This window comes from Megascapheus bottae, chromosome 21 (assembly GCF_031878675.1).
Source record: "Megascapheus bottae isolate mThoBot1 chromosome 21, mThoBot2.hap1, whole genome shotgun sequence".
NCBI classification, from domain to species: domain Eukaryota; kingdom Metazoa; phylum Chordata; class Mammalia; order Rodentia; family Geomyidae; genus Megascapheus; species Megascapheus bottae.
In genome coordinates, this window is record NC_143529.1 from 1,983,031 (window position 1) to 1,999,543 (window position 16,513).

Consider the following 16,513-nt stretch of genomic DNA (forward strand, 5'->3'; position numbering starts at 1 on the left):
ATGTCAAAGGAAAGAATACAGACTTACTTTAAGATATATTTCCAAACTCAAAAACTACATATTTTTATATTTGTAGAGGTTTATCTTTATGATTGCTGTTCTCAATGCACTATGTGAAGTTATTTCTTTTCTCTTTTTTTCCACTTATGGTTAATCTCATGTGGTTACTGTATCTGACTTTGTTACCTGGTATACTGTATATACACTTATTTGTTTATTTGAGATTGGGAAAGGAAGGGGGAAAACCAGTTGATTGGAAGGGGCTGGGGAATGGGGACAAAAACATGAGAAGGGGTATCAAGATTCGAGAAATAATGTATCCACTACCTGACAAATGTAACTGTAAGCCCTCTATAAATTATCCTGACAATAAAATACAATAAAAAAGAAAGTAGAATTGTGTAACTAAGCACAAGGAAAACAGAACAAATTATGTAACTTTTCTCTTTGTTGAATCTTCTTATTCACGGGTGCTTTTAATGAAGTGAACATCCCTTATAAGCATTAAGGAGATGTATGTGCAAGGGAGTGTATCTTTATGTCCCAGCACCATGAATGAGATCCCAGAAGATCTTTTTAAGCTCTCTTTAGTTGCCAGGAAACATTCTAGTTAGGCATTCATTAAAATTTTATGGGAAGAAAAAATGATCAAATGAAGTCATCTTGTAAACTCAAGAAAAACACATTGGAGTACCATACACTATTTGTTTTAGGAGAGCACGTTAGAGCTTTACAATGCAGACCAGCGTTCTACTTACTTTTGGACCATCAGGACCATGTCCCCCGGCCATTCCTTTCTCGCCAGGGAGTCCAGTTATTCCCGGTTCTCCTCTTTCTCCAGGATTGCCTCGCTCACCCTAGGATAATATGGCAAAGTTTAAATGATCACAATTCTATATCTAAAAATGGGTCTAAAATGTTTCTGTAATATAACTTCTAATGGAGAGAAATTTGGAAATCGCTCATTACCAAAGTTCTGTTTTAGGAATTTAGTGCTAAGACATGAATTTACAGAGTGTAGTCATTTCATGAGATAAAATATTTCACACAAGATGATTTTCATCTGCCCTACTAATAGAACGCTCAAAATAAAGCCCCTTTGAAGTGGGAGTTAAGGGGAACCAAAATGACTTGGGGAACAAAATACTTACTCTAGGTCCTAATGGGCCAACTGCTCCAGGGTCTCCAGGAACACCCTATAAATTCAGTTTTTTTAAAGAATGAGACAAAAAGCTTTGAGTTAGTTTTTAGCCATTTATTCTGAATCTTTCCAAATCATGTATTCAATTGTTATTCATGTACTATTAGAAGGCTAAATATGCTCATAATAGAAAAGAATGAATATTTGCACACTTTCCCCATTGTATATAATAAATAGAAGCATATTTAAAGAAAAATGTTTATATTGTACTTGAATGTTTGTCTTTTGGAAATGAGAAAGGGGAAATTATTCTCTCACAAAGATGGAGCATTAAATTTGTTTTGTTTTGCTTTAGAGACAATAGAATGTGTTATAAATATATTTATTTTGCAATGGAATATGAAAATGTTTTAAAATAGGAAAATAATAGAAAAAGAAAAAACCAGTTGGTCATTCAAAACAGAACCAATTCAATTATACTTAATTTATTAAACATTTTTTCAAGCATATAAGGCATACAAAGCCACAGCTCTCTCAGAAATTGTGGAATTCAAATAGCACAATCAGCAAAGGCTTAAAAAAAAAAAAAAAACCTTTCTTGATGGTGGGTGTCCATCATGGGGCTTAAACTCAGGGCCTGGAAGCTTTCTCTGAGATTTTTTTTACCACTACAGCTCTACTTCTGGTTTTTAGGTGGTTAATTGGAGATAAGAATCTCATAGCCTTTCCTGCCTGTGCTGGCTTAGAACCTCCTGAGTTGCTAGGATTACAAGCATGAGCCACCAATGTCTGGCTTAAAATAGAAGTTAAATGTGGATTATTAATTAAAAGAAAGTTTGCCCTTTGAAATTTCCTCTCTTGATAAAGAAGGTAACTTCATCAAATAGGTCTCTATTTTTATCTTCTGATATGGTTTGTTCCCACAATTTCATGGCTGTCCTAAAATCCAAATCTAATGGTGTTATTCCCTTTTAAGTACCCTTTCATCACTTTTCCATTACTCTAACAATGAAGAACAAATTGAAACCTGAAATCTGGTCCCTGATTCACACCCCCAGTCTTATATCTACCTTCTTCAGGGCTACACACTCCTGACTTATTGAAATTTTTCATTGATCAGCAAATTTTTCATACTTGCTATTGTTATTTCCTAGAATACTATATTAACTTTATTATATCTTATATTACTTCATATTTCACATCATTCAAAATTCACATTATATAAGATATTATAAGAAAACTTCCCTAAACTCTCAATTCTATTTTAAATGAATCTTTCATGTTTCTACATATATAGAACTGTATTTACTATTGTCTTTAACACATGTTGCCATTTTATATGTCTTCCTATATTCTCTGTGCAACTAAAGTTGTATCCAACTTGATCAAGTAGAAAAGGGTGGTACAAAGCTCATGGAATGGACTTGTTGAATAATAACAAACAAATGAAATATTCAGGGCAAATAAATTTATGTATCAATAAAACAGACAATGTCATTTATAAATCTTATCAGGTGTATCTAACAATTGTGTGCTTCATTTTCCTAATCTATAAAGTAAATAAACACAAAACATAGGATTTTTAGAAGATTTACAATAAAGAAAACAGCTTCACTTTAAACACTCATATGTTGTGGCAGCTATTTCTAGTTGTCATGTTATGTTACATTATTACTATTATTTAAAATCTTACCTGGTCACCTGCTTTCCCCCCTTCACCAGGAGGCCCTGGAGTTCCAGGAAGCCCCTAAAACAAAAGAAAACAAAATTTTGACACTGTGAAAGTTTCATAGATTACCAGTCAACAGTTTACCTTTTAAAATTTATACAGGTGACATTTCAAACAAGTAGACATGCGAGGCTTTAAAAAGAATACTCTTTATATTCATTAAGAAAAAGAACACACCTAAAAAAAGACAGAGCTAGTCAATTTACAGAGTGAGATTTTAAAGTAATTTGCACATAATTTTGAAAAAAAAAAAGAAGACTAAATCATTAGGTTACTTTTGCTTGTAATTTCTTTTTCTTTGTTCTGGTTTTTGGTTTTTGCCAGTTCTAGGCTTGAACTCAGGGCATAGACACTGTCTTTGAGCTTTCTCAAGGTCAGCACTCTACCACTTGAGCTACAGCACCACTTCTGGCTTTTTTCTGTGTATGTGGTACCACGGAATCCAACCCAGGGCTTCATGTATATTAGGCAAGCACTCTGCCACTAGGCCACACTCCCAGTCCTGTTTGTAATGTTTTACAGATCTAAAACACAATTATCTGAGTTTACTAGAATATTAATAAAGGTCAGTTCTGAATATTTTTTTAACAAATTTTCATTACTTATGCTATGTGTAGGATATGTAACAAATCATGATAATTTGTCAAAAATGTTAGTGACTATGACAATAAAACTGTATGATCCTCATAATAACTGAGTAAAAATGGTTTAGATATTATGAACAATCAATCAATTTCAATTTTGTTAATAATTTGGCGCTAAATCAGCTTTCAAAAAATTAGTTTGTCATAGTCACATAACAATGTCTAATTTTTATCAGGTTGGCTATTCTGAAGTGTGAATGAAAAGTTGAGAAATTTCATATCACTTGACCTTATCTTTTTGTATTTTTTAAAAAAAAGGCATTCAAAACTCATTTTATATTTTATTTATTTATTTATTTATTTATTTATTTATTTATTTATTTATTGCCAGTCTTGGGCTTGAGCTCAGGGCCTGAGCACTGTCCTTGGACTTTCTCAAGGCTAGAGCTATACCACTTGAGCCTCGGCACCACTTCCAGCTTTTTTCTACGTATGTGCTACCGAGGAATTGAACCTGGGTCTCCGTGCCTGCTAGGCAAGCACTCTACCAGGAGGCCAACTCCCAGGTTTCAAAACTCATTTTAATACAAGAAAAAAAATAGAAATCAGAATTAGTACGTACCTGAAAGCCAGTGGGGCCTGGAGGGCCCTGTTCTCCTCTTTCTCCTGCTAGACCCTAGATCAGGAAGCAACCAAAACCATCAGCTATCTACCCATACTTCTTGTGTATGTGAATATCAAAAGTGGTATTGATCTTTTCTTTACTCCTCAATCATGCTCCCTAAATTCACTGTATAATAAATAACTATCAAGAATCACCAAAGTTATCACAAGTCCCTGCTAGTAAAAAAAAATATATATATATATACATATATACACACACACATATATATATACTCTAAAACCAAAGATTACTTTTTATGTAAATCTTAATGTCTTATGTCAATCATAAATATGGGGAAATTAGAATTGGAAAAGCCTTTGTTTTATATATATATATAAATTCTAAAAGGGAAATATTTTCCATTGCTTATACTAAGAATTATTCATCATAATTTCAATCATAGAATGACCAAAGAAAACAAAGAAATATTTTAGAAAGTCATTTAAACCATTCCACCGAAAACAAATAAATATTCCAAAGTATTTCTGACATTTTAAATTCCTAAAATGAAAACCTAACCTCATAGGATTAATATTATTGCATTTTATGCTTCCAAAACCAGGTAGTTTAAATAACTCTCAGGATATATTATTCAGAGGGTCTAGGTATAGTCCCATGTTTAAATATTTTAAATAAAATGCACTATAAAATATTATTAGGAAAAAATTTTTTCCTTATATTCTTCAACTATGACATAATGAAGAACCCTTTGCCATTAGAAATTAAAGATAAGTTTTAAATGACACCTATAATTTTTATACCTGTAATTTTATCTAGAAAAGAAGATAACAGTACACAAGGAACCAAATGAAAAGCTATGATTAAAATTCATGTTCAGAATGATTGTTGTTCTTAAGGTACTATGTTATCTCTCATCTCTTTTGCTCTCCCTTGGTTATGTCATATTGTTACAGTGTCTCACCTTGTTACCTGATATATCGGATATATTTGTATTTGGTTATTTGAAATTGGATAGGGAACAGGGGAAAACAAGATGAGGGGTGGGTGTGGGGGGGAGGGAAACGGGGACCAAGACATGTGAAAGGGTATCAATGTATGGGAATTAATGCACCATCTATCTGGCAAATAGCATGTAACCCTTCTATTAATTACAACAAAAAATATATGAAAAAAATAAATAAAAATACAATTCATGTTCAAATTCATTCTAATTCCCTTTTCTCAATACCTATTTCTAAGTAATAGTTTGGACAAGAATCTTTAAAAAGATAGAGCATATGAACATGGCCTTTTAAAAGATCACATACCGGAGGGCCCACAGGACCAGAAGGACCGACTTCACCGTCTTTGCCAGGAGCACCCTAGTAACACACAGAGAGAACGTGTAACACGAGGCTGGGAAAATGGATTTCTGCATTTGTTATTCTTTAGAAGAAAATAGAGAGTTACCCTCTGCCCAGGAACACCAGCATTTCCTGCTTCTCCAGGCTTTCCAGGGTCACCCTAAATGAAAAATTGAAAATATTCAAAACTAATTCAGTCAATTCAGTGAACTTGCTAAAAAAAAAAAAAAGCTTGATTTCTCACTGAGGATTCTGATGGCTCTGGTTAACATTTTACATCATACTCACACTGCTACCTTTGGGTCCTGGAAGACCCATACTCCCAGGCTGCCCTCTGATCCCGATGGATCCTGGAGGACCTGGCCGACCATCTTCCCCTGGAGCACCCTATAACATTAACCAGAAATATGTAAGTGACATTTGTAAAATCCTCCCTCGATATCACCTTACACAGGCTGTCACGTGTACTTACTTCCTATAGCACTTCATATATAACACTTCATATATATATATATATATATATATATATACATATGCAATTTCTTTTTACTGCCCAAAGTAAAAGGCTTTGTTATGTGGGTCTATTCATGCACATAATGTATTTTGTGCATATTCACCCCTCAATTATTCTTTAATATATCTTTCCTAGTTGTCCTTTTCCTTTCTACTTATATAGTAATCTCTCCTTTGCTTTCATGGCCTTATCTTTTATGTTTTCCAGCTCCAAACTTAACAAATGGAGAATACACATATTTATCTTCATGAGACTGGCTTATTTCACCTCATATGCATTTGAAATTATTCTGTTTTTATCTCAATGAATCTGAAGTTGCCTGTTGTTTGCTTAGCAAAGAATCACTGAAGTACTTGGAATATTTAGAACAGAGGATAAAAATAATTTAATGGTACACCCATGTCTCATTTTCACATTTCCTAACATTCTCATACTTTCTCTCATTTACTCTGCTTTGTGGTAATGAATATTTAGGATTTCTAGTTTACACATTTTATCATAAGGTAAGATCTAAGAATATACAAGCTGTCAACATTCATACTCATCTCTTCAACAAGCAAGATTGGAAAGATGGGGGCCGGGAGTTTGGCTTAGTGGTAGAGTGCTTGCCTAACATGCACGAAGACCTGGGTTCGATTCCTCGGTACCACATACATAGCAAAAAGCCGGAAGTGGTGCTGAGACTCAAGTGGTAGAGTGCTAGCCTTGAGAAAGTCCAAGGACAGTGCTCAGGCCCTGAGCCCAAGCCCAGGACTGGCAAAAAAAAAAAAATTGGAAAGATGTCAAGAAATGCACCTTCTATCTGGTGAATATAATGTAACCTTTTTATTAATTATAATAAAATTATATGAAAAAGAAATAAGAATATTACTAATAGAATAATTTTGCCAATGTTGAAATATATCATTTCAACTTTTTCACTGGAGAAATTTCTTTCTTAAGCATTCAAATTTTATCTATGTATTTTAAGTAAAAAATGCACAGACCTTAAGCATTTTTTACTATTGAGGACTTAAATATGTAAACTTAAAATATGTAAACATGACCAGCATTTTCATGGTCAAAAATTAAAATTGCATGTCTGTTCAAAAGGCCAAAGGCTTTTATTGAAATCATTTACCAATGGTCCAAGTTTTCCTTCAGGTCCTTGCACACCAGGATTTCCTGTCAGACCCTGAAAATGAAAAGTAATTGTCAATTTGTCAATGAATCAATTGAAGTACAGACTCTAACCAGAAAATGTAATGTTGCATTGCTGACAACCAAACAAAAAGTGTATTTTATAGTGCCAGTATCTTTCAAATGTCATTTTGCTAAGTGAAACTTTTCAGGAAACTTATCAAGGATTCTGTGTCAAAGATCAAACCTGTCATTAAACAGCAATGAAAACATTGGCTTTTTCCTCCTGTCAGCTGGTAAAGCTATTTACACATGTTCCTTTAAGAAACGAATAGAAGTAACTGTGCTTTGTATACAAACTAACAAGCCAATGTTTTATAAAAAATAAATAAATGAGATAAAAAAACAATAAAACAAATGTTCCTGGTAGTAAATACAAACTAATGTTTTACATATCCCCGAAAATGACACATTTCAACGCTCAGGAGGATTTCTTCTGGGGAGCAGGAGGCTGTGGCACTTAACAGCAGTGTACTCACCCGGGCTCCCGGAAGTCCAGGCTCACCAGGTCGGCCTGGATCCCCTTGTCCTCCTTTAGGTCCTGAGGAACCTACAGAACCCCTTTCTCCCTGAGCACCCTATTCCAAAGCAAAGTGGACAAGTTAGCATATGAAATACAGGAAACAAAAGCGAGGAGAGGTTGAAATACACACTCCCAAAGGAGTCTTCACTGCACATGTTGTTCTAGTTTTTTTCCTTTGTAACACAATGATTTTGTTTTCTTCAGTAAGTTATGAAAGCTCTAGTTCAGGCTTCATTTCAGATAATTGAGTGGTGTCCTTGAACATCAGAACTTTGAAAAAGACTACATTTTTAACTGAAGGATATATAACATTTCCTTCCTGGAAATTTCTATAGAAAGTATGAAAACAAGACTCCATTTGCTTCTAACCATCCATCATCCTTCTTTTCTAGAATTCTCAATGGAAAAAATTACCAAAGACATGCGTTTAAGCCTGACCTCTACATCCACATTACACACCTAGACTCAAGAGACCCAGTTTCACCTCATCCACACTGATGGAAACATATGGAACATCATACACCACCACTATCAGCAAGAGGGGAATATTCTCACCTTTGGTCCAGGTAAGCCATCAGAACCTGGAAAGCCTCGATTGCCAGGAGCACCCTACGAAGTATCAAGACGGGATACTTAATCATTGTTGAAAGCTCTGTAATGAGTGCTTTGTTTTTTTACCTTTAGTTCCTAAGTTTTCATAGCTGCCGCTAAACCAACATGACAGATAAGTACGAGGAAAAAGAAACCAATAGAAAAACTTTAATATTGAAACTATGTAAGTATGAAATTAAATAGTTATTTAACTGAAGACAATTGCTCAACTGGTATTCTATCTATTGTTAGCCCTGCATTTTGCTAAAAAATTTTTTTGAAATTCAGTCTCACAGATTTTTCTGCTCAAACTTGCTTTGAATTAATATCCTCTGGAACTCAACCTTTTCAGTTGCTAGGGCTTCAGGCATGAGCCACTGGTACATGGTTGAAGTCAAGAAATATTCTTTATAATTCATTGTAAAATAAACACAAAGAAAAGCTAATATGCAATGTGAATCCAAATCACCAGCTATAGATGATAGCAACAGCATGCATTAGTATTAGCTTGTATTAGAAGCCATTTGCTTCTCCGAAACTTCGAACAAATGTGCAATTGTTGGTGCTCATTACTAGCTCCCATCATAGGCTTTAAGAATGTATCGTAAAGAGCAAATGGACAGCCATTCAACCAATATCAGCTGAAAAAGGTCATGAATAGACAGTTTAATCACAGAAAACCCTTTAAGGCACGTTTATCATTTCTCTTAACTGTTTTAATTTTGTACTCAAAATGTATTCCTGGGCCGGGAGTTTGGCCTAGTGGTTAAAGTGCTTGCCTAGCATGCATGAAGACCGGGGTTCGATTCCTCAGTACCACATACATAGAAAAAAGCCGGAAGTGGTGCTGAGGCTCAAGTGGTAGAGCTCTAGCCTTGAGAAAGTCCAAGGACAGGGCTCAGGCCCTGAGCTCAAGCCCAGGACTGGCAAAAAAAAAAAATGTATTCCTGCAATTTTCCCGTAACTAGAAGGACAAGTTGCATTATTCAAGTTTACCCTTTCTCCCATTGGGCCTGGAGGACCGACTGTTCCTGGATCACCTCGAGGACCTCTTTTGCCTTCTTCCCCTGGTGGGCCTATTGGGCCCTGAACACCGTGCGGCCCCTATTAAAACAGAGAAACAGTTACCAGGAAAAAGAACTATTTGACAAAGGAATCCTATTTGGAAGACTCATTTAATGAACTCTATACCAAAGTTTAAAGTGTATTCATCTATTTTATCCCAAGCTATTATAAATTATATTTTTGTTTTAAACCTGTAAGAATATTGAGCTGTATGCTTCTAAACAATATTTATAGTCTTATCATGAACAAAATGAAAGTTTACTGGTTCTCCTTTGGGTCCTGCTTCTCCTTTGAAACCTGGAACTCCTGGATCACCCTAAAATGAGAAATTAATTCTTATAAAAACTAGGGGCATTGAGCCAGTCCAACTAGCTTTAGGTAATTAATCTTACATTGTCAGCAGGTGAATATGCTCTAAATTACTAGTATAATGAAATCACTTCACACTTTACAAATCTAGATGGATATGTGAATTTTAGAAAATTTGGTATAATCGGGTAAGTATTATAGTGGTTTTCAAAGAAACCAATTTTTAAACATTTTGTTTTCTAATGAGCCTTATAGTAATTAGAATTACTCAGTGATTCGAGTGTAATAGTCAGAATTAGCTCAGTGACGTAAGATTACCAACATTCATTGTGTGGCATAGCATTGTTTACCCAAGAACAAAATAAGTGTATATTTTATTTCTTCAGAATTTGGCAATTCAAATAGTATATTTAGAGTATATATGTATTTTTTTCCAGTCGTGGGCTTGGGCTCAGGGCTTGAGCACTGTCCTTGGACTTTCTCAAGGCTAGCACTCTACCACTTGAGCCTCAGCACCACTTCCAGCTTTTTGCTATGTATGTGGTACCGAGGAATCAAACCCGGGTCTTCGTGCATGCTAGGCAAGCACTCTACCACTAGGCCAAACTCCCGGCCCTAGAGTATATTTTAGAGGGTAGTGAATATGTCCTATTAAATACTGATGGTAATTTCAGTTGAAGGAACCTAAAAGCTGAATTCAGAACATGGTAAAAATCAAATTTAGCACATTAGAATACGCATATTTTAACAGCTCTGTCACTACCACTTAAAAGCTTTTATCAGTATGATCAAAAGTCTTGCAACAGAGACTAAAAAAATCTGCTTAAACTAGTACTGGAAAAAAATTATTTTACTATCGGTCCTAAAGTTATAAAAGCACAAGTTCTAAATGTGTTATGACCATATGATTCGGTGTTACAACACTAAAATTTAATGTTGTAATAATATTCAACTTAGAATTTAATTCTCTAAATTACACTTTAATATTTGACATTCACTTTCACAATCTTTCAGTCTTTCTCTCAATCAGGAGAAATCACGCTCTCTATGGTGCACTCTATCCCTTTATATTTCTGTGGGTACTCTTAGATGGGTTCCACTAAAGAATAGCAGTTCTTTGCAAAAGACATTACCGGCTGTCCTCGAATTCCCTGAGGTCCAGTGCTGCCCTGAGGGCCAGGGGATCCCGGAGGCCCTGACAAGCCAGGAGGACCAGAGGTCCCTGCTGAGCCCTGGTGGACAGCAAGAGTCAGGCAATGAGAAAATACATAGATCATAAGCTACTGACGATATCCAAATGTTTGCTTCCCTCTGGACTTCACGTACCATCAAGACAGTTACTTACCGTAGGGCCTTTGGCACCTGGAGTGCCATCAGTTCCCATTGTACCCTAAAAGGCAAATAAAAAGGATTTGAAGTTTTAACCTATAGTTGGCACATGCAGGGAATATATGGGGCTGTGTGCTTGTGTTCCTTTATCTCCCAAGAGCAGGAATAAGCAGAGTAATGGGAAAAATGTATCCATTGTATATCATATTATTTTGGAATCAATTGTACTTAATATAAAGTAGATAAAACATGTGGAATAAATAGGGGAAATATTTTTTTCTGGTGAATTTTAATCATTCATTCAGAATTCAAAGACAAAAAGTAGGAAGATACATGGCACTTCTCTGATGTTATAAGCAATGCCTGCCTTTCTGGGCTAACTCTTCAAAATATGAGGAACTTACAGGAAGACCTTGAGAGCCTGCAGGCCCTGGAGGCCCTGTCTCGCCTCTCTGCCCTTGGGGACCTTCAGGACCTCGTGCGCCAGTGGGACCTGCTTCTCCCTAAAGGAAGCAAAGGAAATGTTAAGAAACTTATGAGTGTTATAGTACAAAGTTGATTTCTTCCATACTAAAAATTGTGGGGTTTTTCCTGTTTCTTTGTTTTTGCTTTGGGTTGTACTAATTAAGCCCAGCTTGCTAGACAGGGACTCTACCACTTGAGTGGCATCTATGGCAGACCTTTACAGGAACAAAAGAATTATGGGTAAAAAACAAACACTCAGGAATTTTATGGTCATTGGGAGGAGGTAAGGAGGCAGACAGAAAAATAATTTCTGGGAAAGATAATTTTGCTACCTATTTGAGTTTTACTGAAGGACATTTAATAACCAAAAACCAGTCTTACAACCACTCAGTAGAATAAAGTAGAATCCATAGTCATTGACTGTATACGCAGTGATTGCCAAGAAATTAAATTACTAGTTTTAAACTCTTTCATAGTAGAAGCAGAAAATCCTTACTGTTAAGTAATAAGCCTATGCTTATTATATATTTACTGTTTCCTTATTTTCCTGTCAGAACTATTTGTGGAGACTGTCATAGGAAGAATTTATGAGGAGAGTATTTATGAGAGAGTATAATAATCTGAATGGATGGTTCTCAGATTTCAAGGAGTATTAGAAATGTCCATTTCTTTTCATTTCTAAGTCCAAACTCAGATTGAGTAAACTGAGTAATAAAAAGACTAAGTACAAACTGAGGACACCCTATGCATTACGTATATGCTACCATGTTACATAGATGGTTTTATATAATCCTACATAGAATTCCTTGAGAAGACAAAGATTAGATGGGTTAGATGACTATGATAGCTACACATTTTCCTAAACCTGAATCTTCCAAGGAATTCCCTTCTTCATGATGAAGGGACACTGAGGATGAAAGACAACCAAACTTCGTTGCTTAAAAATTGAAAGCTATGCCCTATCTGATAAATATCTACCTACTTGATCCTTGAAATATTTTTCCCAACATACTGAGAAAAAGGACAAATAGTGACTGGACAAATGGAATGGGAGGAGAATACCGCATTCCCACAGGGAGAGCCAAATGTTCTCCTGACCCACTCTATTGGCTGAGGAATGGACTGACTGCACTGTGTGAAAGAACAGTCTCTCATTAGTTTTGTTTCAGCAACCTATTGTTTACCACATTTTGCTGTTGGTCACTTGTTGGCACTCTCTCCCAGAACAGAATTCCAACTTGTTTTAAAAACCTTTATTTCTGGGGCCAGGAGTTTGGCCTAGTGGTAGTGTGCTTGCCTAGCATGCACGAAGACCCAAATTCGATTCCTTGGTACCACATACATAGGAAAAAAAAAAAGCCAGAAGTGGTGCTGAGGCTCAAGTGTTAGAGCTCTAGCCTTGAGAAAGTCCAAGGACAGTGCTCAGCCCAGAGCTCAAGCCCAGGACTGGCAAAAAAAAAAATCCAAAACAACAACAACAACAAAAAGCCCTTTTATTTCTTATAGTAGTTTCAGTTGTCTGGCTCTAGCGTCCAGATGATAAATTCTTTGACTAAAAGTGCATTTTCTATAACTACAGATTATATGTTTTTTTTCCCTCTATCATCACATGGAAGGAAACTACTACTCTAAGGTGTTTCTTTATGAAACTATAGCTTTCATAGCTTTCAACTAAGAAAATATCACTAATAAAACATCATCTGGAGACACACAATCAAGAATCATTAAATTTGTCACTAAGTTACCTTCATCCCAGGATTTCCTGGAAAGCCTGAAGAACCAGGTATCCCAAGAGGACCCTATTAATAAAAACCAGAAAAGTAATCAGACATATATTTAATCCAAGTCCAATTAAGTCATTTTTTCTTTCTCTGGTAACAATCTGTATTTTGACACATAGAGTAATCTGCTTGGTCCTTTAAAATCACAAAGATAATTTAATATTATTTTAATCTAATAGTGTTCATAGTAGTGAACATAATTTAGGCTTCCTAATTATACCAAATAAATTTAACTCAGTCACAATAATAAATTGTTCTTCAAAACAATTGCCTCGAGAAAAGTATTTCCTTTATATTAATTAAGTAAGAAGTTTATAGAAAGCTATATTTTGTACAAAACTTACTGTATAATTTTTATAAAAATGATTGCTAAGAAACTTCCAGAAATTTTTTATCAGGCAGTAACCAATGTTTATCACTATACTGCATTTGGAAAGGCAGACCAACATTTCATAATGTTTAACTAATTGATTTAACAGCTTGATTTAAAGGAAATGACTTCAGTAATCCTTCATGGCCCTGCTTCTTCTTTTGGACTGTATTTGAAAACAAAGAGTTTTGAATTAATAAAACTTCTTTCAGGGTATAAGACTTATTTTTGTTCTGTATTTTGTTTCATTTTTATGAGTAATACAAGAAAATCATCTTTATGACAATGACAATATTCTTCTTTCCATATACAGAAAAAATTAAAATGTTAAGATTTTTTTCTTTGATAATCTCTCAGCATTATTTATGTTTTGTCCTAAATTATCTTTCTCAATATCTCTCTATCTCTTATTTCTTCTCTTTCTCATTTCCCCTCTCCCCTTTGTCTTTCTCCCTCCCTGCTCCTATCTCTTTTTTTTCCTCTCTCTCTTCTGTTTTCCTTAGCACAGTTTTTCTTGTGTAGCTTGACTCAACTTTTCCTGTTTGAACAAGATAAAATGTTCCATGGACAATGCTGTCAAGTTACTTCCTTAGTTTATTAGTGACCAGTCTCAGTCACATATGAGATAATGTCTTCTAGATGTCTTTCTTTTGAGAGTGCTACTACAAAAATTATTTAATTTTATATGGGAAAACACATATTTAAATCAATTATTCCATAGAAAGGGGATTACATTTTTGGGATATTTAAAATATGTTTTCCTAGTAGCATGATTATTGAAGATTCATCACTTCATCTCCATAGATTTCTTTTAATTTATTATAAAGCTGATATACAGAGGGGTTGCAGTTACCTAAGTCAGGTAATGAGTACATTTCTTTTTGAACAGTGTCAACTCTTATCTTGTTTTCTCCCAGTTTTTTTCCCCCTGTGGACCCCACAAATGGTACAGTTCAATTTGCTGAATTCATCCTTTTGTCCCACCATCCATATGTTTCTTAACATCATTTATACCACAAGTACCACAGCAGTTAGTAAGCGACTAAGGCTGTACAAATAACTATTGCAAGAAAGGGACAAACTGAAAAAGCAAGAGATGTGTCAGAAATTTGACAAATTACACTTTTTTTGCTTTCTGATATTTCAGTACTAATCGCTCAATATCTATTTTTGTTTGTTTGTTTTAGCTGGTCCTGGGGCTTGAATTTACAGCCTGAGCATTGTCTCTGAGCATCTTTGTGCTCAAGTCTAGGGTTGTACTAGCCACAGCACTACAGCATCACCTCTGCCCTTTTCTGAATATTTTAACAGAGATAAGAATCTCACTTTCATGCCGGGGTGGGCTTTGAACCACAATCCTCAGATCTCAGCCTCCTGAGCAGCTAGGATTACAGGCATGAGTCTCCAGTGCCAAGCTCAGACTTTTTATCAGAAATCACTTATGAAATAGCTCAGGAATAAATGGAACAAGATGGAGGAGCAGTGTTGATACCGAAATTAAAAGCAGAGTGCGGGGAATATTAACAGTCCTTGACACAGTATTGTTATTCTTACTTCTTACTTCATACTTCTACACCAATAGCTTTATTTATTGCCTATATACTATAAATACTAGTTCTACTTTAAATCTTGGCTTTGAGTTCTATACTGGCATATTCAACAACAAACTTGAACTTATTTCCTCCTACCTTTAACCCAGATTCACCAATTATAGTCTTCCTTCAATGTTCCCAATCTTAGATAAACTAGATCATATATTATGCCATTATAGTCCCATCCTCCTAGCTTTTGCTCAGCTTGGCATGTTGCCATGTTTTAGTAACCTATCTTCCTCCCATGGATGAAAGAAGGCCGTGGTCCTTTTTATATATTAACTTTTCAAGATCTGACTTGAAACGTGTTCATTCTGTCTTCCTTTATATCCGTCTCACCGGAAGGTTTAGGCATTCCCTCCTGTATTTCTATACTTAGTATTCTCTAGTCTCAAAATTGAGTGATAGGATAATACAATGATTTTAATTAACATATCCAATGTTCAAAAATAATTTTGTTTATTGTGTTCTTTATTGCAAATGTCAAAATCACAGGGCTTGCTTTGTAAAGTTTTTGTAAATGTAGATATGAAAGAATAAATCAACTAATGAATGAATATCCAATCAATACAACTCACCATTGGCCCTGGTTTTCCAGGCATACCATGAGCACCTCGTTGCCCCTAATGAGAAAAAAGACAAGGCGGCAAGGTAAGACTATATTGACAATATGTTCTCATACTTTATTGTTATATAGATAACTACTGTGTTAAACTGAAGAATAAATGTAATTACTGATAAAAACTACTACTGACCTAACGGCAATGAAATCAAGCCTTATACAAAGCTGTTGATGCAGTAATAAACATAACTATCCTAAAGCAATAAGAAACTAAATCAAGATTGAGGAAAGGAAACTGGTATAAATTATTCTTTTTAACTTTAACATGTCAGCTGTGGTCAAGTGAGCCCAGAAATGAGATTTTGAACAACTTAAACTTCTTAATTGCCAGATATTTTAAAGGAGGAATGTTCTTATATAAACAAACAAAAATAAGACATGCATACACACAGAATCCTTAGGTTTCATCCAGATCCTATTCCGAATGAAAGCATTCATTCTCCAGCTGGAAGGGCTAGGACCCATAGTTAAACTTCATGCTGGAACTACCCTCAGTTAAAGAAAACTACTTTCCCCAAAGTTTTGCCCTTCTTTAGGTGGAGTCCAAATGAGAGGCATCCACCCAAGGCAAATCCATAATCCACTGGGATTTATGGAGGTTTCTGTTACAACAGAATGTCTTCCCTTTGTCACAAACCCTGCTTCCTTAATTCATTCTTTCAAAATTAGAATTTCTAAAAGTACTGCCCAGTCAATATTGTGGTTAGTAGTAACTTTCCTGAATCAATTGCCTAAGTAAACTGACCTAAGT

General features: G+C 35.1%; 1 protein-coding gene across 1 annotated transcript in view; it reads right to left on the reverse strand.

Moving 5' to 3' along the window:
• The window catches only part of Col5a2 (collagen type V alpha 2 chain), a 131,841-nt gene that overhangs the window by 27,216 nt on the left and 88,112 nt on the right, over positions 1-16,513 (reverse strand). The window contains exons 17-33 of the mRNA XM_090354456.1: positions 15,719-15,763; positions 13,143-13,196; positions 11,337-11,435; positions 10,949-10,993; positions 10,737-10,835; positions 9,557-9,610; positions 9,226-9,333; positions 8,194-8,247; positions 7,595-7,693; positions 7,057-7,110; positions 5,711-5,809; positions 5,529-5,582; positions 5,387-5,440; positions 4,077-4,130; positions 2,835-2,888; positions 1,152-1,196; positions 759-857 (exon numbers count right to left, since the gene is read on the reverse strand). Of these exons, the coding sequence (XP_090210582.1) occupies positions 759-857; positions 1,152-1,196; positions 2,835-2,888; positions 4,077-4,130; positions 5,387-5,440; positions 5,529-5,582; positions 5,711-5,809; positions 7,057-7,110; positions 7,595-7,693; positions 8,194-8,247; positions 9,226-9,333; positions 9,557-9,610; positions 10,737-10,835; positions 10,949-10,993; positions 11,337-11,435; positions 13,143-13,196; positions 15,719-15,763 (1,170 nt within the window). The remainder of the gene's footprint in view (positions 1-758; positions 858-1,151; positions 1,197-2,834; positions 2,889-4,076; positions 4,131-5,386; positions 5,441-5,528; positions 5,583-5,710; positions 5,810-7,056; positions 7,111-7,594; positions 7,694-8,193; positions 8,248-9,225; positions 9,334-9,556; positions 9,611-10,736; positions 10,836-10,948; positions 10,994-11,336; positions 11,436-13,142; positions 13,197-15,718; positions 15,764-16,513) is intronic.